The following is a 17,283-nucleotide window of genomic DNA, read 5'->3' as shown; positions in this document are numbered from 1 at the left end:
AAATCTATTTCCCATTTGATGATATTTGCTGCTTGTCATTCAGCATCACTCCTGCGGAGGTGGCTGGCACGATGCTCAGTATTTCTGTGGAGACTAAGTGCAGAGGACAACCGTCTCCAGGCAGGACAGTGAATGGAGACGGTGGCCTGCTGCCAGGGAGCGGAAAGCAAAGGACTGAATGAGAGAGGCAAAAGTGAGGGATATAAACTGGGTTAGTGCCAACGTTTCAGTTTTTTTTTTTTTTTTCTCTTTTTCAAATTTTCCATATCTCAAGTTCCTACTTTGAAGACGCCACATGCTCGAGATCGTTTATCATAAAAAGGAGAGAGTTTGTTGTCAATAAGACCTACTTAAGGGTTGGTAAACTAAAAAAAAAACAAAAACTTCAAATTTAAGTGGGTGATCTTTTCAAAGAGGGCTGCATCTTGTATTGTAAAACTGACAGCCATATTCTGCTTTATAACATAACACGAGTTAATGAATAGGCTTTAAAAACACACACACACACACACACTGTCAAACGTTGTCTCATCTTCCGTCATTTTTTGTTTGTGTTGTTACGCGTGAGTGACAGCCGTTGAATGAATTCACGCAGAGGTGGCCAAGCAATCTTTATTTTAATTATCCTGAATGTGTGCATGTGTCTGTGTGTGTGTTTATGACGACAACTGAGTTTGGCAACCATAGCAAGAGTTGACCATATCATTCACAAGGACTGTGAACTCAGTTTAGGCTACTAAGGCCTGGTTGAAATTGGATTTTTAAGCATATCCAGATTGTATCTAGCTTGCTTTTTGGCTTTTTGGCAGTCTGGACAGATAAAAAAACACATGAGTTCTCATTTTTTTAGAGCTGATTTAAAGTGGAGTAGTTGAAGTATCTCAGGGATTCGGTCACGAGTGAGGGAAGGAGGGAGCGGGAGATCTACAGGTGGATCGGGGAAGCGTGACGTGGACGCTCAAACGGTCTGTTGCGGTGAAAAGGGAGCAAAGCCGAAAGGCAAATCGCTCGGCTTACTGTTCAATCTACGTACCAACCCTCATGAGCTTTGGGTAATGATCGAAAGAATGAGATTGTGAATACAGGCGGCCAAAATGAGCTTCCTCCGCAGGGTGGCTGGGCTCAGCCTTAAGAGATAGCGTGAGGAGCTCGGACATCCGGTAGGGACTCCACGTCGAGAGGAGCCAGCTGAGGTGCATTGGGCATCTGGTTAGGATGCCTGTTGGACATCTCCCTGGGGAGGTGTTTCAGTGAGGAGACCCTGGGGCTGACCCAGGACACGCTGGAGGGATTCTAGCTTTCAGGTGGCCTGAGAATGCCTTGGAAATCCCCCCAGAGTAGCTGATAGAAGTGGCCAGGGAGAGAGCTGCATATATCAACTATTATTTTGTATCTTGCACATTGGCTTCACACCAAGGACGCCCAACCGGTGTGTAGGTCAGTGGCTGTGTGTGCACCTCGGCTCGTTGCGGCACGGAAAAGTTGCAAAAATCAATTCGTCCACCCAGCTCCTCTGCACAAACAAACGGATCAGATCACACTCGGCGTAACCTTGTTCCCTGCCGATGGATACAAACAATCCACCTTATCTGCACGTAGAACATAGTTGTTGGCTGCCGCAGTAGTATTTTAAATCTTGTGTGTAGATATAACCTTTATCTGCTGCATGTAGGAGGACGTGATTCTAGTGTAACAAGATATAGATTCTGCAACACGGGTTATGGGCTCTGACATTAAAGACTGTTTTTTGTTGTTGTCATGAATGACCTTATCAAATAAGTATAGTTTACAATCAGATTTTAGGTGATTTTCTTCTCCCGGTTTCAATGCTACACAGAGAATTGGTACACGACAAAGAGGGAATGGCGGCTTGCAGGCAGGAGCCAATGACGGATGAGCTGCGAGTTGGGTTTGGATGACTGTCTGACCAGTGGGGGAATGAGCAGTGCAGGAGATGAAGGCTGCTATGAGCAGGATTGAATGACTGCAGGCAGACGACAGGGCAGTGAACTGAGAGAGTGGACTGGCTGAGTGAAGCTGCAGAAGAGGCGTTGTTGAGCAAGCAAACGCAGGTTGAATGGAATAAAGGACAATATCATTTCTATTTGATTTGAACAACAATATCCCAACCTCTCTAATTTCAAATAACACTATATTTTACAAGTATATTTGAATGGTTTTGTAGTTAATTTGCTACTTTCCTTTGTATATAATTAACAATTTAAAAGGGCCAGTGTGTTAAAATTAGCGACATAAGAGGTCGACCGTTTAAAAAGGCCGATAACAGTGCGTGATGTGATTATTTTTGGCCAATTATCTTCCACCCTGTCATCTGATAAAATATAACAAAAAAACAAAAAAAATTAACTTATGTTCTGTCTCTTCAATCTGAATTGGTAGCTGTAGTGCACAATGTATTTTACAGTAGATGAAATATAATGTATAATGGTTAATTTTTAGTTTCTGACAAGAAAAATGTGCAAACTGTAATGTTTAAAGTTGCCATATGTAAGAATGTGGCCAAAAACGGTTACTACATTCAAATTCAAAATACCGAGGTCTTTTAGGTTTGTTTTCTGACGTAACTGGCAACCCGTGTTTTGCTCGGCAGCTGAGACTCTACTGACTGCAATGATTGGTAGACGGTGGTAGGTGGCGCCACATGCCAAAAGATGATTTCAAAACATAAACATGATATGCAGTCTGCAAAATATTGCTTTAGATTTATTACATATTGCACCTTTAAGTAGCACTTGGCTTTGTTTAATCGGAGCTAGTCGGAGCTACTTTGTCCAGGATGCCGTCCCCGCTTCTCGGCTGGATTTCCACACACTTTTACCCTCTCTCCATCTCCTGTGATCCCTCTCCACGGTCTTAAGGGAAAAGTACCTGATGGAGAACTGAGTCAAGTGATGAGGGACCACGGAAAACTGGGTTTCATCAGCTTGGCATATGTGTGTCAGTGACAGACAGAGAGCATGGATGCATGCATGGATGTTGACGGGGGGGGGGGGGGGGGCAAAGAGAAATTAATGCGGCTCGAAAAATAATCTACTCTCACCCAACAGTTTCACGCGGGAACATTATTCACAAGCAAAAGTCACAAGTATGTATCACCATCAAGCTACAGCAGACTGCTTTCAGCCAAGGTGCCAGATCTCACATGGTGCGGGTGAGGAAGGACGAGGAGTGGGGGGGGGGGGGGAGTTTGCATCGAGGAGGAGGAGAAAGATTAAATGAGTCATCGTATGAACTCCGAGGTCTTCTGCATAATGATTTCAGCTCACGCTTTGTCACATCCAGCTGAATCACCAATCATACATGTGGCCACACATAGCAGAGCCAAAGTGTCTTTTGCGTGGCTTTTCTCGCATCATCTTACACGTTGTCTATCACATACAGGCATTTGATAGATGTTTTTTTCCTGCCGATTTTGTCCCTTTGACTTTACCGACTTTCAAGTGACGTGTAACACTGGCTGCCTACGTTACTTCTTAAATTGGCAGTCGCTGCAACAAGACGTACAGTCTGTGAGAAAGGCTCAATAGTGGTTTATCACTGTGAATAATTGGGACATTAAAATCTTACTTTAGAGCTTTGCAATGAATGACAGAAGATGCCTGGTTTTTAAGTAATCGGCTCGTCTTCCCATGAAACATCATTGACGGAGAATTCGAAAAATAAAAAGAGCTTCAGAATGAAGCGACAATTGCGGTTTATGGCTTTTAATTGGAACCAACCATTTCACATTTCTACAAAGCAGAGATTTGTTAATCCCCTTTGGTTTCTCTTGACAATCACAAAGCACACGTCTGATGTGTGGTAGAGATGCTGCGTTTAAAACACGGCAACATTTCTGCTCTTTTGCTCTTGTTTTTGATTTAATTTTACACTCATTAGTATGATTCCCAGTACATACCGATGCAATGCGATAGATTGCTATATATTGGGATAATATAAGCACATCTAAAAACGTGGACATAATTCAACAGGAAGTCAAACATTTTGAATTTAGCTGCCATTTCACCAATAACGACGGCGCCTAACACAGTAACCACAAGAGCCATGCTCGATATTATTTGTACCATGATTAACATGGATAGCGGGTACGAAACATACAGGACCACAACACGAGCCATCTCACCGTTCGCTGTTTGTTTTTCTGTGACGTAAATGTTCAAAATGCACCAGCTTATAGAAAGATACAGCAGCACATACAGAGGTGGAGTCAGACGTAAGCCGCCACATAAATACTCAGGTTCGACAATTTGTCTGATCGCCTGTCTTTGTCGGACTATCAGATTAAACTGTTAGCATGCACACATGCTACCAACAAAATTTTAGTTGGTAGCAATCTATGGCATAAATCTTTCACCTTACTCTCCGACTGCCGTTTGGATTTGTTAAACAAACAACCAAACCTCTGATGGCAATCTTTGTGTGTGCACTGATGCTGATTTGCAATGCAAATGATCATGATCAGTGGCCATCGTAGGGAGAGTGCGGCAATTCTCTGACAACAACAAATGAAAAGCCCTCGCAACACACTGCCTTAGATTTGTGCCAGCTCTCCCCGATTGAATTCTTATCTACGCTGGCCTTCTGTCCACATGAAGATACAGAGTCCCCAGCGTGGAGCCCTGGGGAGCTCCTCCAGGCCACAATGGCTGTATTACACTGTGATGTAGGAAGATTTGGATGCACTTTACAGTCAGTTCTGGCAAATCCACGGATCTTTGGAGCCATCACAACAAAGATGAAAGTAAAAAAAAAAAAAGGCAAAAGAGAAATTACCTGGAATTCAATGCCATAGTTTTCCCTGCAGAAGTCTCGTAGTTTGGGGTAAACGTGTTCTTTGAGTGCGTTCCTCTCTGCTTCTGTGTCTGAAAACAAAAAAGAAGAGCAAGAATCTTATTCTACTATTCTGCACGTATGTACAGATAAAGCAGGTTTTTGTCTCTTAATAAGCACTACACTTTCAAAAAGTACAGAAAAGCCAGTGCTGACACAAGCACAGTTGAAGGATGTGGGTTTATGCAGCATTACAAAAGCAGTGATCATATTGGACAGTGTCACAGAGCGAGAGCCCACGGCTTGTTGATGTGCCCCACTTTCTTTTCTTTATTTCTTTCTTTCTCCTTCACCTCTCCTTTTCCACTGTCTTCCAAATGGTTACTGTAATTTATTTGGACAAGCTCACCCCTTCCATCCTCTCTTTTCATGAAGGGTGTGGATGGACGGCTGAAAACAGAGCTAACCCAGCAGAACCCCCCCCCCCCCCTTCCTCCTCTGCAACCAAGTGTCAGACATACCCATGCACAAGTACATATGGGTGCACACGAACACACTATGGTGGCTGCAGCTAAAACAGCCCTTCAGGCACAAAACCATGTCACACACAGCGCGAGTAGGAGAGCCCACAAATTTAGTCTGACGTATCTCTCTCCCTCTCTCTCTCTCTCTCTCTCTCTCTCTCTCTCTCTCTCCCATCTATATTTAGTAGGGCTTTTGGCGATTGCCGCTCACGTATCCACCAACAGCGACCCAAGCTAAATGTCACATCAAAGCTGTAATAGTACTCGAATGAAATAAATGGCAGCTATTGCATCACGGGGGAGTCTTTCTCGTTCCATCAAACATGTGGTATTACAGTATTAGAAATGCACAATGGCTCCCAGTGTCGCCGATGACATCATAAGTGCAAAAATAGCAGCAGTTTTATTTTTGGGGGAATGTTGACGAAACAAGTGCAATCCAAATCTGCACGGTGACCTGCCAGACTTCGATGTGTCGCTGTTTGGTTTGTGCTGATAATGGCAAAGACACTCTCTCTCGTTCTACTCCTTTTTTTTGTGGGATGATGATGAGTTATGGCAGCCTGACTTATATCTGTGTGTGAGTTTCTGAGTGTGTACACACCCAAATGCAAGGGAACAAAGACTGGGTGCTACATCTCGCTATGCGTGTGTCCTTCAGCCGAATTTTCTCTTCATTTTAAAAGTGCTGACCAATCTACCTTTTCTTTCAGATATGTCCTCTCAGCTCTTTTTTCCCCCACACATTCTCACTTAATTTTCTTCCTCTCATGCCCTTCAGAGAACTCATAGGTTAGTGATATTTTACAGTAAAATGTTGCTGGTACCATTCCTTCTGATTTGATCGTCTGATTTCACACAAAGCGTATTGCCAACTAAAAAGACCATGTTTGTCTCTATATGTGGCCCTGTGATGGACTGGCGATCTGTCCAGGGTGTACCCATAGGGCATTTCGCCCTATCTCGGCTGAGATTGGCGCCCACCATGACCCTCATGTAGAGGATAAAGTGGTAGAAGATGGAATGAAAAGTGCATCATTTGTGGACATGCTTGTTTTACCTGAACAGTAAAGCAAACAAGACCAAATGGATTGGGCTGTTGAATGACTAAGACAACTAGGCAAGATACTTTTATTTTGCCTTTCCTTAGAGTGTTTTCATTACAAAAGTCATCTTTGAGAGAAAGGTCAACTCCATTAAAGATGCACCAGAATATCTTGGATGTTTGTGTGGCGTCCTTTTGCTCTTTCAATTGGCATCGACTCTGCAGGTTTGTGCCAAACCTGGTGACACGTGTTCTCCCAGAAATATTCAATAATAGCTTCTTGTGACGGCCAACTATGTCACAGTTGTCTACGTAGCAAGAGTTGTTCATGTGATGGTAACACTGTGCGTCTGCCATTGATGGGTCTACTTTGTTCAGCAAAAAACATTGGCAATGGGACGAACAACCTTGTCTGAGAGTGTTTAGACTTTTAGATTAACTGGAATTTTTGTGTGACATGTTTGGATTGACTGACGCGCCCACGGCCTCTTGACCCACAATGCTGTTTGGCGATGCCTGATGCTGCTTCCCTTCAAAGTGAATGAGAAGCACTTCAGCTGACGCCTTCACTGCATATGTGAGTCAGCTGTCATGCTTGGCTTTCTCCGTCTTCAGGTGTCTCCATAAATGTTAAGTAGAGGTGAAACCAGGTGTGTTTGGAATAAAATCCATGACAGCCCAGGCCTTCTGTGGTCTTTTGGTTCCTTTTTAATGGTTGGATGTGTTTAGGGTCATTGTGCTGCTGCCAATCTTGCCATGTCATTGGAGAATAGAGTGGGACATCTTTTGTATCGTAGAAATGAGTGCTCTTGCTGTTTGACCACCTCTTGAAAAGTTCCTTATTAATCACATTCTCCAGTTTGTGCAATTTTTGAGCACTGTCACACTGCGACTTCGAAAAGAACCGATCCGCTCAGCAGATTCCGCTGGAAACTTGAGGCAAAGTTTCTTTTATAACAGGCGCTGAGTGCAGGTTAGGTCATTTACACAAGCCTCTGACGAGTAAATCTATCCAGCTTCAATGACAACCTGCGACTAAAGGAAATCTGACCCTTTGTACAAGAAAGTTGCACCAAATTAGCTTAAATCCACTTGGTGCAATAGGAATAAATTTTATTTTTACAATGCATATTATCCAGCGATCTTTAAACGTTTATGAATCATCAAGCTTCGTGATCATTTCCAGATCGGCTTTCAAATAGCAGATTGTTTGTGCAAGTGTTTGACAATAAAACCCACACATTTCAGAAGCTGCGAGCAGTTTTAGGGTTTTATAAAGCAATTTTCAGCATTGCCTAATGTCCTCCCCGCAGTGGTCACTCTACATCTGTCCGCCAAAGCAATCACTCCGCTTTTATCAAGCTTACATGAACTGACACTCCAGAGACACTTGGGTTTGTCCAAACGTTCGGAGATGACTGATTACAAAAGAGCAAAAAAAAAGTGCTTTTGAAATGCTTTGATTTGGTGGTCATTCATACTGACAAAGATGTGATGACACATGTATTGAGGTTCTTAAAGTTTTCATTTACCAGTCCTCTATCCCTATACTATGGAGTATAAAGGAAATCCATCTATCTGGGGCCACTGGACCAAAAGGTTGCTTGAGTATAATATACAGTATATGTACACAATGTGCCTATTAGTTCTTTAAATTTGTATTGCTGGACAAGCTATGGACTAAAACATATTGAGATGGCAAATACGGAGATTAAATATCAACTGGTGTCTTGCCAAATGAGTTCATATTTGGGTTGATTAAGCCAATCAGCTTTCTCTGTTTGTAAGTTTACCAGACAGTCAAGCCATGGGGGAAGTACAACGGCAACAAATGAGTTGGTTGCAACAAGTGCCCACAGAAGGTTTCAGAAGTGGATTCTTCTTCTAGATGGGATAAATGTTTCAACTCAGTAGTGGAGGGCTGGGGGTGTTGTGAGATCACCTCGATGTCATGTACAAAAACTAGCTCCAAAATCCAGCGGTACATTCTTTCACACTCTACTTCTCATTTCAGCGCGTTTCATAGTAAAACACTAAAACACAAGTGACATCGTAATACACTAAAAAAGCTGTCCGTTCCATATGCTCCGTCTGACTCGGTCTGTGTAGAAATGCACTGCACAAACTCTAATGTGCAGATCTGAGTTCGCACTGCAGTGATACAACCACACAGTCAGTGAGCAAATCGATAGCGAATGACCTGGAAGATGCTGTAGGCAAATTGTGACTGTGTGAATCAGCCATCCACAAAGGCCAGATGTTACTGCGTTTTCTGAGCATGGGGAGATCCTCTATCTGAATGCCACTGCATCAGGATGAAGGGAATCTACCGGACAGACAGGGCAATCCATCTCTCTCCACAATCACAAGTGGCAACTCGTCCATAACAATATGCTTTGCAACTGCCCTTGGAGTATCCTTTCATTTACTGCTTTTTTTTTTATCGTACGGGAGTGTGTGTGGACTAAACCATCAATGGCTCTTGTGTGTCGCTTTAGAATGAGCTTTCGGTGCAGCTGCTGACAGAACTGCTTCTGTGTTTGGCCCTTGTTTTGCATCCTTGTGCTCACATGCTGGTCAGCCTTTCAGGTGGTAGAATGGTTTGCTTAGGTTACCACTTAAAGTGAACCAGTGTTAGTGCTTTTTCATGTTGGGTAAACTAACTTCACAAGGCAACATCGGTGCTTACATCTGTTGCCTAAACAAACCCCCAATGGGGCTTTCAGGGTCTAACGTCTTCCCATTTATGCCAGAAACCCACTGATGGGTATGTCATAATAAGACCAAGTCGTCAATGGAAACTCAACCGATATATCCTGAAAGTTTGTTTGGAGGGGAAAAAAAAATTCTTAATTTGAGGTTTCAAAACTGATGAATAAAACCTTAATTAGATGTTACTGTGAAGATTTTGTTCATTTACAGTCTCAGTTAATTGTATTAAGCCTTTAAACCGCCCTCTTCCTCCCCTCCAGCACAGGCCTTGATGTGCATATGAAATAAAACTCAAAGTAGTTATGAACCATTTGAAGACGGTGCCAGTTTTCTCGAGGTTAATTATGTCGGTTACGAGTGGATAAGCACCGTAATTTTACTCAGGTGCATGTATTGGGCTTTCTCGCTATCATCGCCATCATTTTCCCCGCTGAAATGTGTGTGCGGTGTGCTCCATTTTATTGGCTCGAAACACGCGGGGAGTTAAGACGTGTGCACGAGGGGCAACTGCTGAATTTATCAGAACGACATCCTGAGGGCGGATTTAGTCTGTGGGGCTGTGGAAAAATGTGAGGAGGTCGCGAAGAAACCTGCGACCAAACTGGACACAGTGAGCTTTAACTCTGCCTTCAGGACAAGACAAAGGGGGGTCAAAAACCTAACGTACTGCAGAATGGCGGTCACTCGAAAAAAAAACCAACCCTCATCACATTTTAATCAACCTTTCTATAAATAAATGAAACAAAAGCTACCCCTTTTGTACAGACACCTTTCCTTTGTGACATCCCTGTGCTCCCTTTGACCGCACTTGGTTCAAAAAAAGTTTGGATTCAACTGAATCGCACACACATCTGAGGGAAAAACAAAACCCAAACTATAACACTGACACAAAGAGATAAACCGTGAAGGGTAACTCTGGGAATAATTGTGGGGTGTGTAATGGAAGCCGTCTCTGCGGTGACATACTATAGCCTTGGCGATGGTGCATGGGAGGCTTAGATGATTTTATGCATCACAGCCCTGCAACCTTTTATCAACTGTAAACAGCTTGACTGATCACGTGCATACATATAGCTGCTTATAGCTCGCAACTCATAGCCAGGGCAGCTGAGGTGACGATACAGCGATGTAATGGAGAAGTCTGGAGATGCTTTTATGGAACATATGTTTACCACTTTATTAGGTACAACACAAAGAGCTAATCAGCCAATCACATGGCAGCAACTCGATGCTTCTAGATGTGTAAATGTAATCAAGACGACCTGCTGAATTTCAAACCGAGCATCAGAATGTGGATGATTTAAGTGACTTTGAAAGTTGTTTTTCTGGGAATTTCATGCACAATTTGGACTGTACAATATTAGAAAAAGCATCATATGGTATATCATAATGATATAATTGAATCCTACTCCTATTCCAACAATGTTAATGCCTCCCTTAAAACAAAAACAATCAATTATTAACCTGACAGTTAAAATACATAAATAAAAACCTGTAATAATTGTTAAAATTAATGGAAATTAAATGAAAATTGAAAATGAAGAGTATTGAAAGTGTACTTATCCATACACTAACATAACAAAGTTTTTCATGCCATGACGCTGTATCCATTCTTTGAAGCACTGTATCTACGTGGAAATACTCTCGACAAGCCTCTGTCCACTAGTTGGCAGCATGTTTTCTGCCATTTGACTCTCTTTTCCTCCTTCCACGCCTCTCCAGTTCAAGAAATATTGTTTGTTTTTACAATAAAGGTTACTATTTCAGGGAACAAAAAGCAATATATCGCCTTACTTGAAGTATACCAATATATTGTATTGTTGTTTTTTTCCGTTCTTGTCAATCATAGACCGACTGCATAAGAAGAAGTAATCTCCGAGAAAAAACTATTTTCTGACTCGCCACCACGGGGCAATACGCTGGTTGCAAGAACTGTCTATTTTCAATGGAAGTCGATGGGAAAATTAGCCTAATTCTCACTTGATTTATCACCTCATTAAACATTTTCCTGAGGAGTTAACCGTCTCAATTGCAAGTTTCACGTCTTCATCAACAGAACGCGATGCTGATTTAATAAATGATGTTCCCATTTACGGGGACAATGGATGATGAAGCGCCACACAAGTGTGACTGACATCTATCTATTCGAGTGACATCTGCCAACTCCCAGATTCCTCAAATCTCAAGACTTCAAACTGGGGAGTTTGTTTTGCAACTGCAATTCTATGTCACGTCGGCCAATGCGCAGACTGAGTATCGTGCCACTTTATGGACAAACCCAGCAGAGGTTCGCTGACGCTGGGTTTGCAGCGGTGACTGTGCGTCGTAGTCGTCTGCGGTTTTTGATTAAGGGCGTTGTGGGTCGTGTGTATTCAGCAGAGCCGACGCTATAGCGAGAGAGCACATAAAACTACCAGTGCTGTAGATAAAAATAGAGAAGGGCCCCGCAGTCACAGTGACACAATAAAATAAATAAATAAAAAAAGTGCTGTTATTCCGTCATGATGGCGTGATTATCACTGCAGAGAGCATAATTCAGCCACCACTGTGTGTGGCATTAAAAATGGTACAATTATACGTATTATACTTTTCCCGGTGCTAACTGAATGCCACAGTGTGACGATAATGTATATAATATTGTGGTAAAAGTTCCAGACAACAGAAGTCCCGACTTAGGCTTTTTTACGTCTCACTGGCTAGCTAGCTTTTTTTTTTACTTCCTAGTGGCTAGCTTAGCTGTTAGAAGTGCTACAACAAATGGCCCATGACTCAGACAGCAAAAAGCTCTCAAAAGCCTGCAAACAGCTCACTCACCTTAAAGAAGACTACCGTTGTGTTTTTTTTAGAATTTCTCAGTGGAAGAGTGAAAAAAAATGACTGTGTTAGTCCGATTAAACAATATTAGACAATATGACAAAGGTCGAGAGACGCTGCTTTAATTCCATTCATACAGAACGTGTGTCAACTGCCTGCTTATCACACTAATTTCCAAAATAATTGCAGTATGATATTAATTTGACCGCCTTTGATGCTGTCAGTTTAACAAATTCAATATTTTGAAGTGAATCTGTGGTCGAAAGACACAAAATGGCACTCGTCATGCTAACACCTAGCTGCCAGCTAGAGGTCTGTGACGTTAAACTGGAAAACGCCTTATGCTAGCTAGCTTAAGGGTGACATATTGCCACCTAGCGTAGCAGAATCAGACGCACTAGTGCTTGTGCTGCCTGGGACAGGGACAGTAGTCCAATTCAATGGCGTTGTCGACGTAGCTACAACTGTGGCTCGGTGAAACACTGATATTATTGCCTCCACGTTTCCTCAACATGTTTGAGTTACCGCTTCAATTTCAACTCCACTCTCTCACAATATCAACTTTATTCTAACCCCCCCCCCCAAAAAATCAATCTCCTTACATTGTCAAAACAGGATTGATCACTCGTCTGATTTCACCACATTTCACCTGCACGGCTATGGATAAATAAGTGCATGGATAGCCCCCTCTAGTGAACAAGGAAATGCAGGCCCTGCCTCAGCATTGAGGGCAGACCTGGGTCACACACACACTCATGAAAATAATGTTCCTTTAGGGTGAGTTTGCAGAAAGAAGTACAGTAGGAATGTTTTTTAATTGGACATTGACTTGCTTATTTTTTTGGGGGGGGGGGATTCAGGAGTGTTTCTGCGTCACTGTGTGCAAAAACAAAGCCACTTTATAGTTTCATTTACTGAATATCAGCACTTTGCATCTCCAGAAGCAGCAGCAGCAGCAGCTCATAATTAGCTCTCTTTGCAGCTCAGGCTGGGATGTGTACCTTTCCGTTTGTGGTACTAGGAATAGCCCTCCTCATTGTTTTTCCATCCACACATACTGTATGTGTGTGTGTGGACTGAGCGAGAGCGGCAGCTACAGGTTGCTAAACAATGCACGACTTTGTATCGTCTAATGGGAGCCATAACTATAATCAGACGTCAGTTCTTACGTTCATTTCAGTAGTTTGTTCCGCAAAGCAAATGACAGTGATTTATCGACAAAAACTAACCTCTCCTACCCTGCTTCCCCCTCCCTGCCTTGTTTACTCCACTTTTACTGAGCCTATTTTTACCCCCCCATTGCCCAGAGGGCATATTCAAATACAGAGTCGCAACTGGGTGTCTCCCTCCCGACCCCGACAGTCTCGCACTCTGCTCACACCGTGCACTCTGTGTCAAAGACAATCTGTTAGTTAGTTTTTTTTGTTTTTTCTGTGCCTTACTGGGAATGAATCATGCATGAATTTGTTGTCATGTGCCCTCGTGTGACCTAACTTAAGATATTTTCCAGCAGGTTAAGTCGGTCTATAAATGTCACCGCTCATCGTCTGTGGAATAAACTATGCACCAAAGTCACTGCTGCTGTACGCTTGGACCCGATAACCCTGCAGCCACTTTATTAGGTACGCTTGCTCACGCATTTAACTAATCTGGCAGTCACATGGCAGCCACTCAACACACCTAAGGTCTGTTGCTTTGCGTGCATCATAAGTTGAGCAACGAAAGCTGATCAGCAACTCTTGCTACGTGATTGCACCAGTCCTGCCGTCAAAGCGTTAAAGCAACACATATGTGTGGGTGCAGCGTACATGCACTCAAGGCGAAACAACTGAAGTTCAGCATGGGGGGGGGGGTGATGTAAAGTGACTTTGAACGTGGCTTCGGTGTTGGTGCCAGTTGGGCTCCTCCGAGTATTTCCGAAAGTGCTGATCTACTGCGATTTTCATGCACAACCACTGGGCTCAAAGAGAATGGTGTGAAAAGGGAGGAAAATATCCAGTGAGCAGCAGTTTTCTGCCTTTTTCGGTGCCAGGGATCAGAGTAGAACGACTGCACTTGTTTGAGATCATAGGAACAGTAACAGTAAGTCAAACAAAAAGGTATGAAGTGGGCTTAAGAATAAGCGACAGCAGGAGAAAACCCACAGTGAATCTTGACACTGCAATTCACAGGATGGCTCGATACCAGTCATGCGTGTCTGATACGTCGAGTATAAACTGTTAAAAACACGTTTATTTCTCCAAAAATAAACATGCAGCCCACAACATGACTCATTGAAAATGCTGTTGCTGCTTTCATTTACATGTTTATGTACTGCTCTCAGTGAAGTGTCTTATCAGTGCATTTGATCCAATATCAGCATATTGAGTATTTAAGTGTCCTAAAGTGGCTGTTGAGTAAAAGTACTTGATTACATTTGTGGTTTCATGCTGCATGTGTTATACTTTGCTTAAACGGATTCTCTCTGCAGACGCTCAATGACCCTGAGTGCAGAAATATTATAATAGGAGTCACAGGAACAAGCCTGAGAAGTGAGTGGAAAGTGTCACGCGAAACTCTTACCGTCGGGGTTGGCGCAGATGAAGACGCGCACGCTGCGGCCGGTGGGGACGTGATGCGGCGGCAGCGCGTTGATGTTGCCGCTGATGGCCGCCCGGCGCAGCGCCGACTCCCGCGGGCATGGCTGCCTGCTCCCCACTCCCGACGGCCACATGGGGGGCGACTTCCAGCGTGGCTGTGGTAAAAAAAAAAAGAGAGAGTGGGGTGGCATGTTAGCGCGGACTGGTGCGCACATATACGCGCGCACATGGACAGATGCAGTGCATGTTTGCGCGTAGCTCATCCATACATCCATCCATCCATCCGCGCACATGGGGCGTTATTTGCGGCCAAGGCGTAACTGCTATCAACTTTAGGTTGCATTTAAAGACTTACATTTGATTTTGTTTCTTTTATTTATTTATTTATTTTGGAGACCAAATTGGTGCAAAAACGCTCCAACACTGGTGTAAGAATCAAACATGACTACTATTTTCTGTGCCATCCTTCCACAAATCCTATCCATACAGGCTATTACTCAAATATATTAAAAAAAACAAATTATTTTACACCAGTACATCACCTTGCCATACTATGAACGCCCATGCTGTCATGTACACACACACACATGTAATTAACACACGATTCAAGTTAGGATGGATGTGCCAAATCTTCTCCAAACACAGGAATGTGACTGAATATGTGTGTTATTATTGCATTCATGTTGTATAGGGATATAATAATAATAATAATAGTAATAGGATATTACGCACAGCCTACTACCGTCATGGTGCATGCGTAACTGTGTATACATGTCCTTGGACGCATTCATGAATTTTCATGCCACTGTGTGGGACAAAACACACAAACAGAACGAGACGATACAAATCTCGGAATAGACGAGCAAAGGCAAGCATCATCAGTCGCGTTCCCACCCCAGAGACGATGCTTGTAAAGGCGAATAACCGCTAAGAATGGTTATTTTCGCCTTATTTGGTGCAGGTCTGTCAAGTCGTTGGTTTTTCCAGGAGTTGCTCTATCCTGAAATCTTTACTTTCAGAGACGGAAAACCTTTGGAAAAAGACAACAAAGGGGGGGAAAAGTTTGGGTAGTCCACTACTGAACACTACATGAAATCCTGTGAAAGCACACAACTAAAAAAAAAAAAAAAGAAGAAGAAAAAAAAAAAGCATCAACGAGGCGCCGCATCCACAGAGAAGGACTTGACTACGAGTGATGCTGGAGGACAGGCACACACACACAAAAAACAGGACACTTCTTGTTGCTCACATTCATTCGTTTCATTTCGCGGCTGCTGAAAATATCCCAGCGGTAAAAAGCAGATAAAAACGCCCCATCAGAGATGCTGTGGCCGGGAAGCGACGCCGGGAGACCGCAACACGAACGCCGTGTGTGTGACTGCTCTCCTCCGCATCCCGCTGTTTCTGCGAGCCGAGCGAGCTCCTCTGAGCGACCGTGGCGCCGTGAAGTCGGACAAAATATAACCTGTACTTCCGGTCAGCCTTTTCAAAATAAATCAGAAACGCGCTTCTTTCGGCTGCCGCACTCACATACGGAATCGGTTTAGCTCTAAATCTCTTTTTATACACAGACAAGACACATTTATTATTTCAATTCCATTCCGAAAGCGTCAAACTTACCTAATTATGCAACTTTTTTAGGATTCCGACTGGTAGATTGAAAGTAGAATATTCATTTCCGGTTACGCTCCATTTTATTTCCGACTTGATTTAGGTGACAGAGGAGCTGTGAGCATGTGTTCCTCTTTTCTCCCCCGTCTCCTCTCCTAATAATAATAATAATAATTAAAAAGAATACAAGCCCGAAGTCAACAGGGTGTCGTAAATCGACCAATCACAAACAAAGTAAATAAATAACCTTCACACAAACTGTCCACACCAGTTTACAACATATCCACGTTTAAATAAAAATCACAACTACTTTAACTTTTCTCGGTTTGTTTACATTTCAGGGAGTTTTGGTTCCATAAATCCCAAAATTTAAAGCAACAGTCTGTACATTTGTAGGGTGAATGCTGACACTCTTTCAGAACCCTCCTTCCTCATTGGTTGAGGCATTGGTTTTATGTGGGTGGGCTTGTTTTGTGGGTGGGGCTTTTTTTTTATGCAACACGGTCAGGTAAAGCAGGCAACCAGCAATGACCCACAGGAATCTGAAATCCCATTCTAAAGCCTGTAGATTTGCAACCTGCAACCAGACTCCTATTGGAAGATACCAGCTGTCAATCACACTGGTGTCCACACTCGTATGTGCCATCATTTATTGTTGTTTTTCCTCTAAATGAGAACATAATTCACAGAAATTAGACCGACAGATAGTGGTGTCACCCCTGGTGGCTTTTCAGCATATTTCTATGGTCTATGGTTGCAGCCACCCCTATCTGGAATTAACAGTATTTTTAGGTAAAAGTAATAAGATTATCTTTGTGGCATCCTGTGGTCACTAAATAGAGAAATTCTCCTTTTTAAATGACTAGCCTACTGCGTTAATTTTTGAGTAATATTACCCAAGTGTCCTTTTGCTAAAGGAGTAGCAGCCAGAAGGAGGATAAGGAGGAGGAGGGGTTTGAATGAATTGCTTTATCGATAAATGTACCTCTGCTCTGCAGCCCGTGGTTATTCGTGCTGGAAGTTTAAGTGCATTGGATTTTTACTAAAGGGAATTGATTGCTGTGCTGTTCTTGTGAAGGGGAAACGCTGAACCACACATTTCCCCCCCTCCTCACACACAGTCTTTGGTCGCAGTGTGCAGTCGGCATCAGGAGGCATTTCTCTGAATCTGCTGTGTGTCTGTCGCCTCTGCACAAAATGCTTTTTA

General features: G+C 43.0%; 1 protein-coding gene across 1 annotated transcript in view; it reads right to left on the bottom strand.

Annotated features, from left to right (window-relative positions):
* Positions 1-15,729, bottom strand: part of LOC310939603 (NACHT and WD repeat domain-containing protein 2-like) — a gene marked incomplete at both ends in the record, with an annotated part of 51,958 nt that extends 36,229 nt beyond the window's left edge. Inside the window, 3 exons of the mRNA XM_083904405.1 lie at positions 4,795-4,883; positions 14,449-14,620; positions 15,715-15,729. Coding sequence (XP_083760531.1) covers positions 4,795-4,883; positions 14,449-14,620; positions 15,715-15,729 — 276 coding nt within the window. The remainder of the gene's footprint in view (positions 1-4,794; positions 4,884-14,448; positions 14,621-15,714) is intronic.
* Between the last annotated feature and the right edge of the window lie 1,554 nt (positions 15,730-17,283).

This window comes from Microchirus variegatus (assembly GCF_963457635.1).
Source record: "Microchirus variegatus genome assembly, chromosome: 2".
Classification (NCBI taxonomy): Eukaryota; Metazoa; Chordata; class Actinopteri; order Pleuronectiformes; family Soleidae; genus Microchirus; species Microchirus variegatus.
This window is presented reverse-complemented; position numbering and strand designations above follow the sequence as displayed.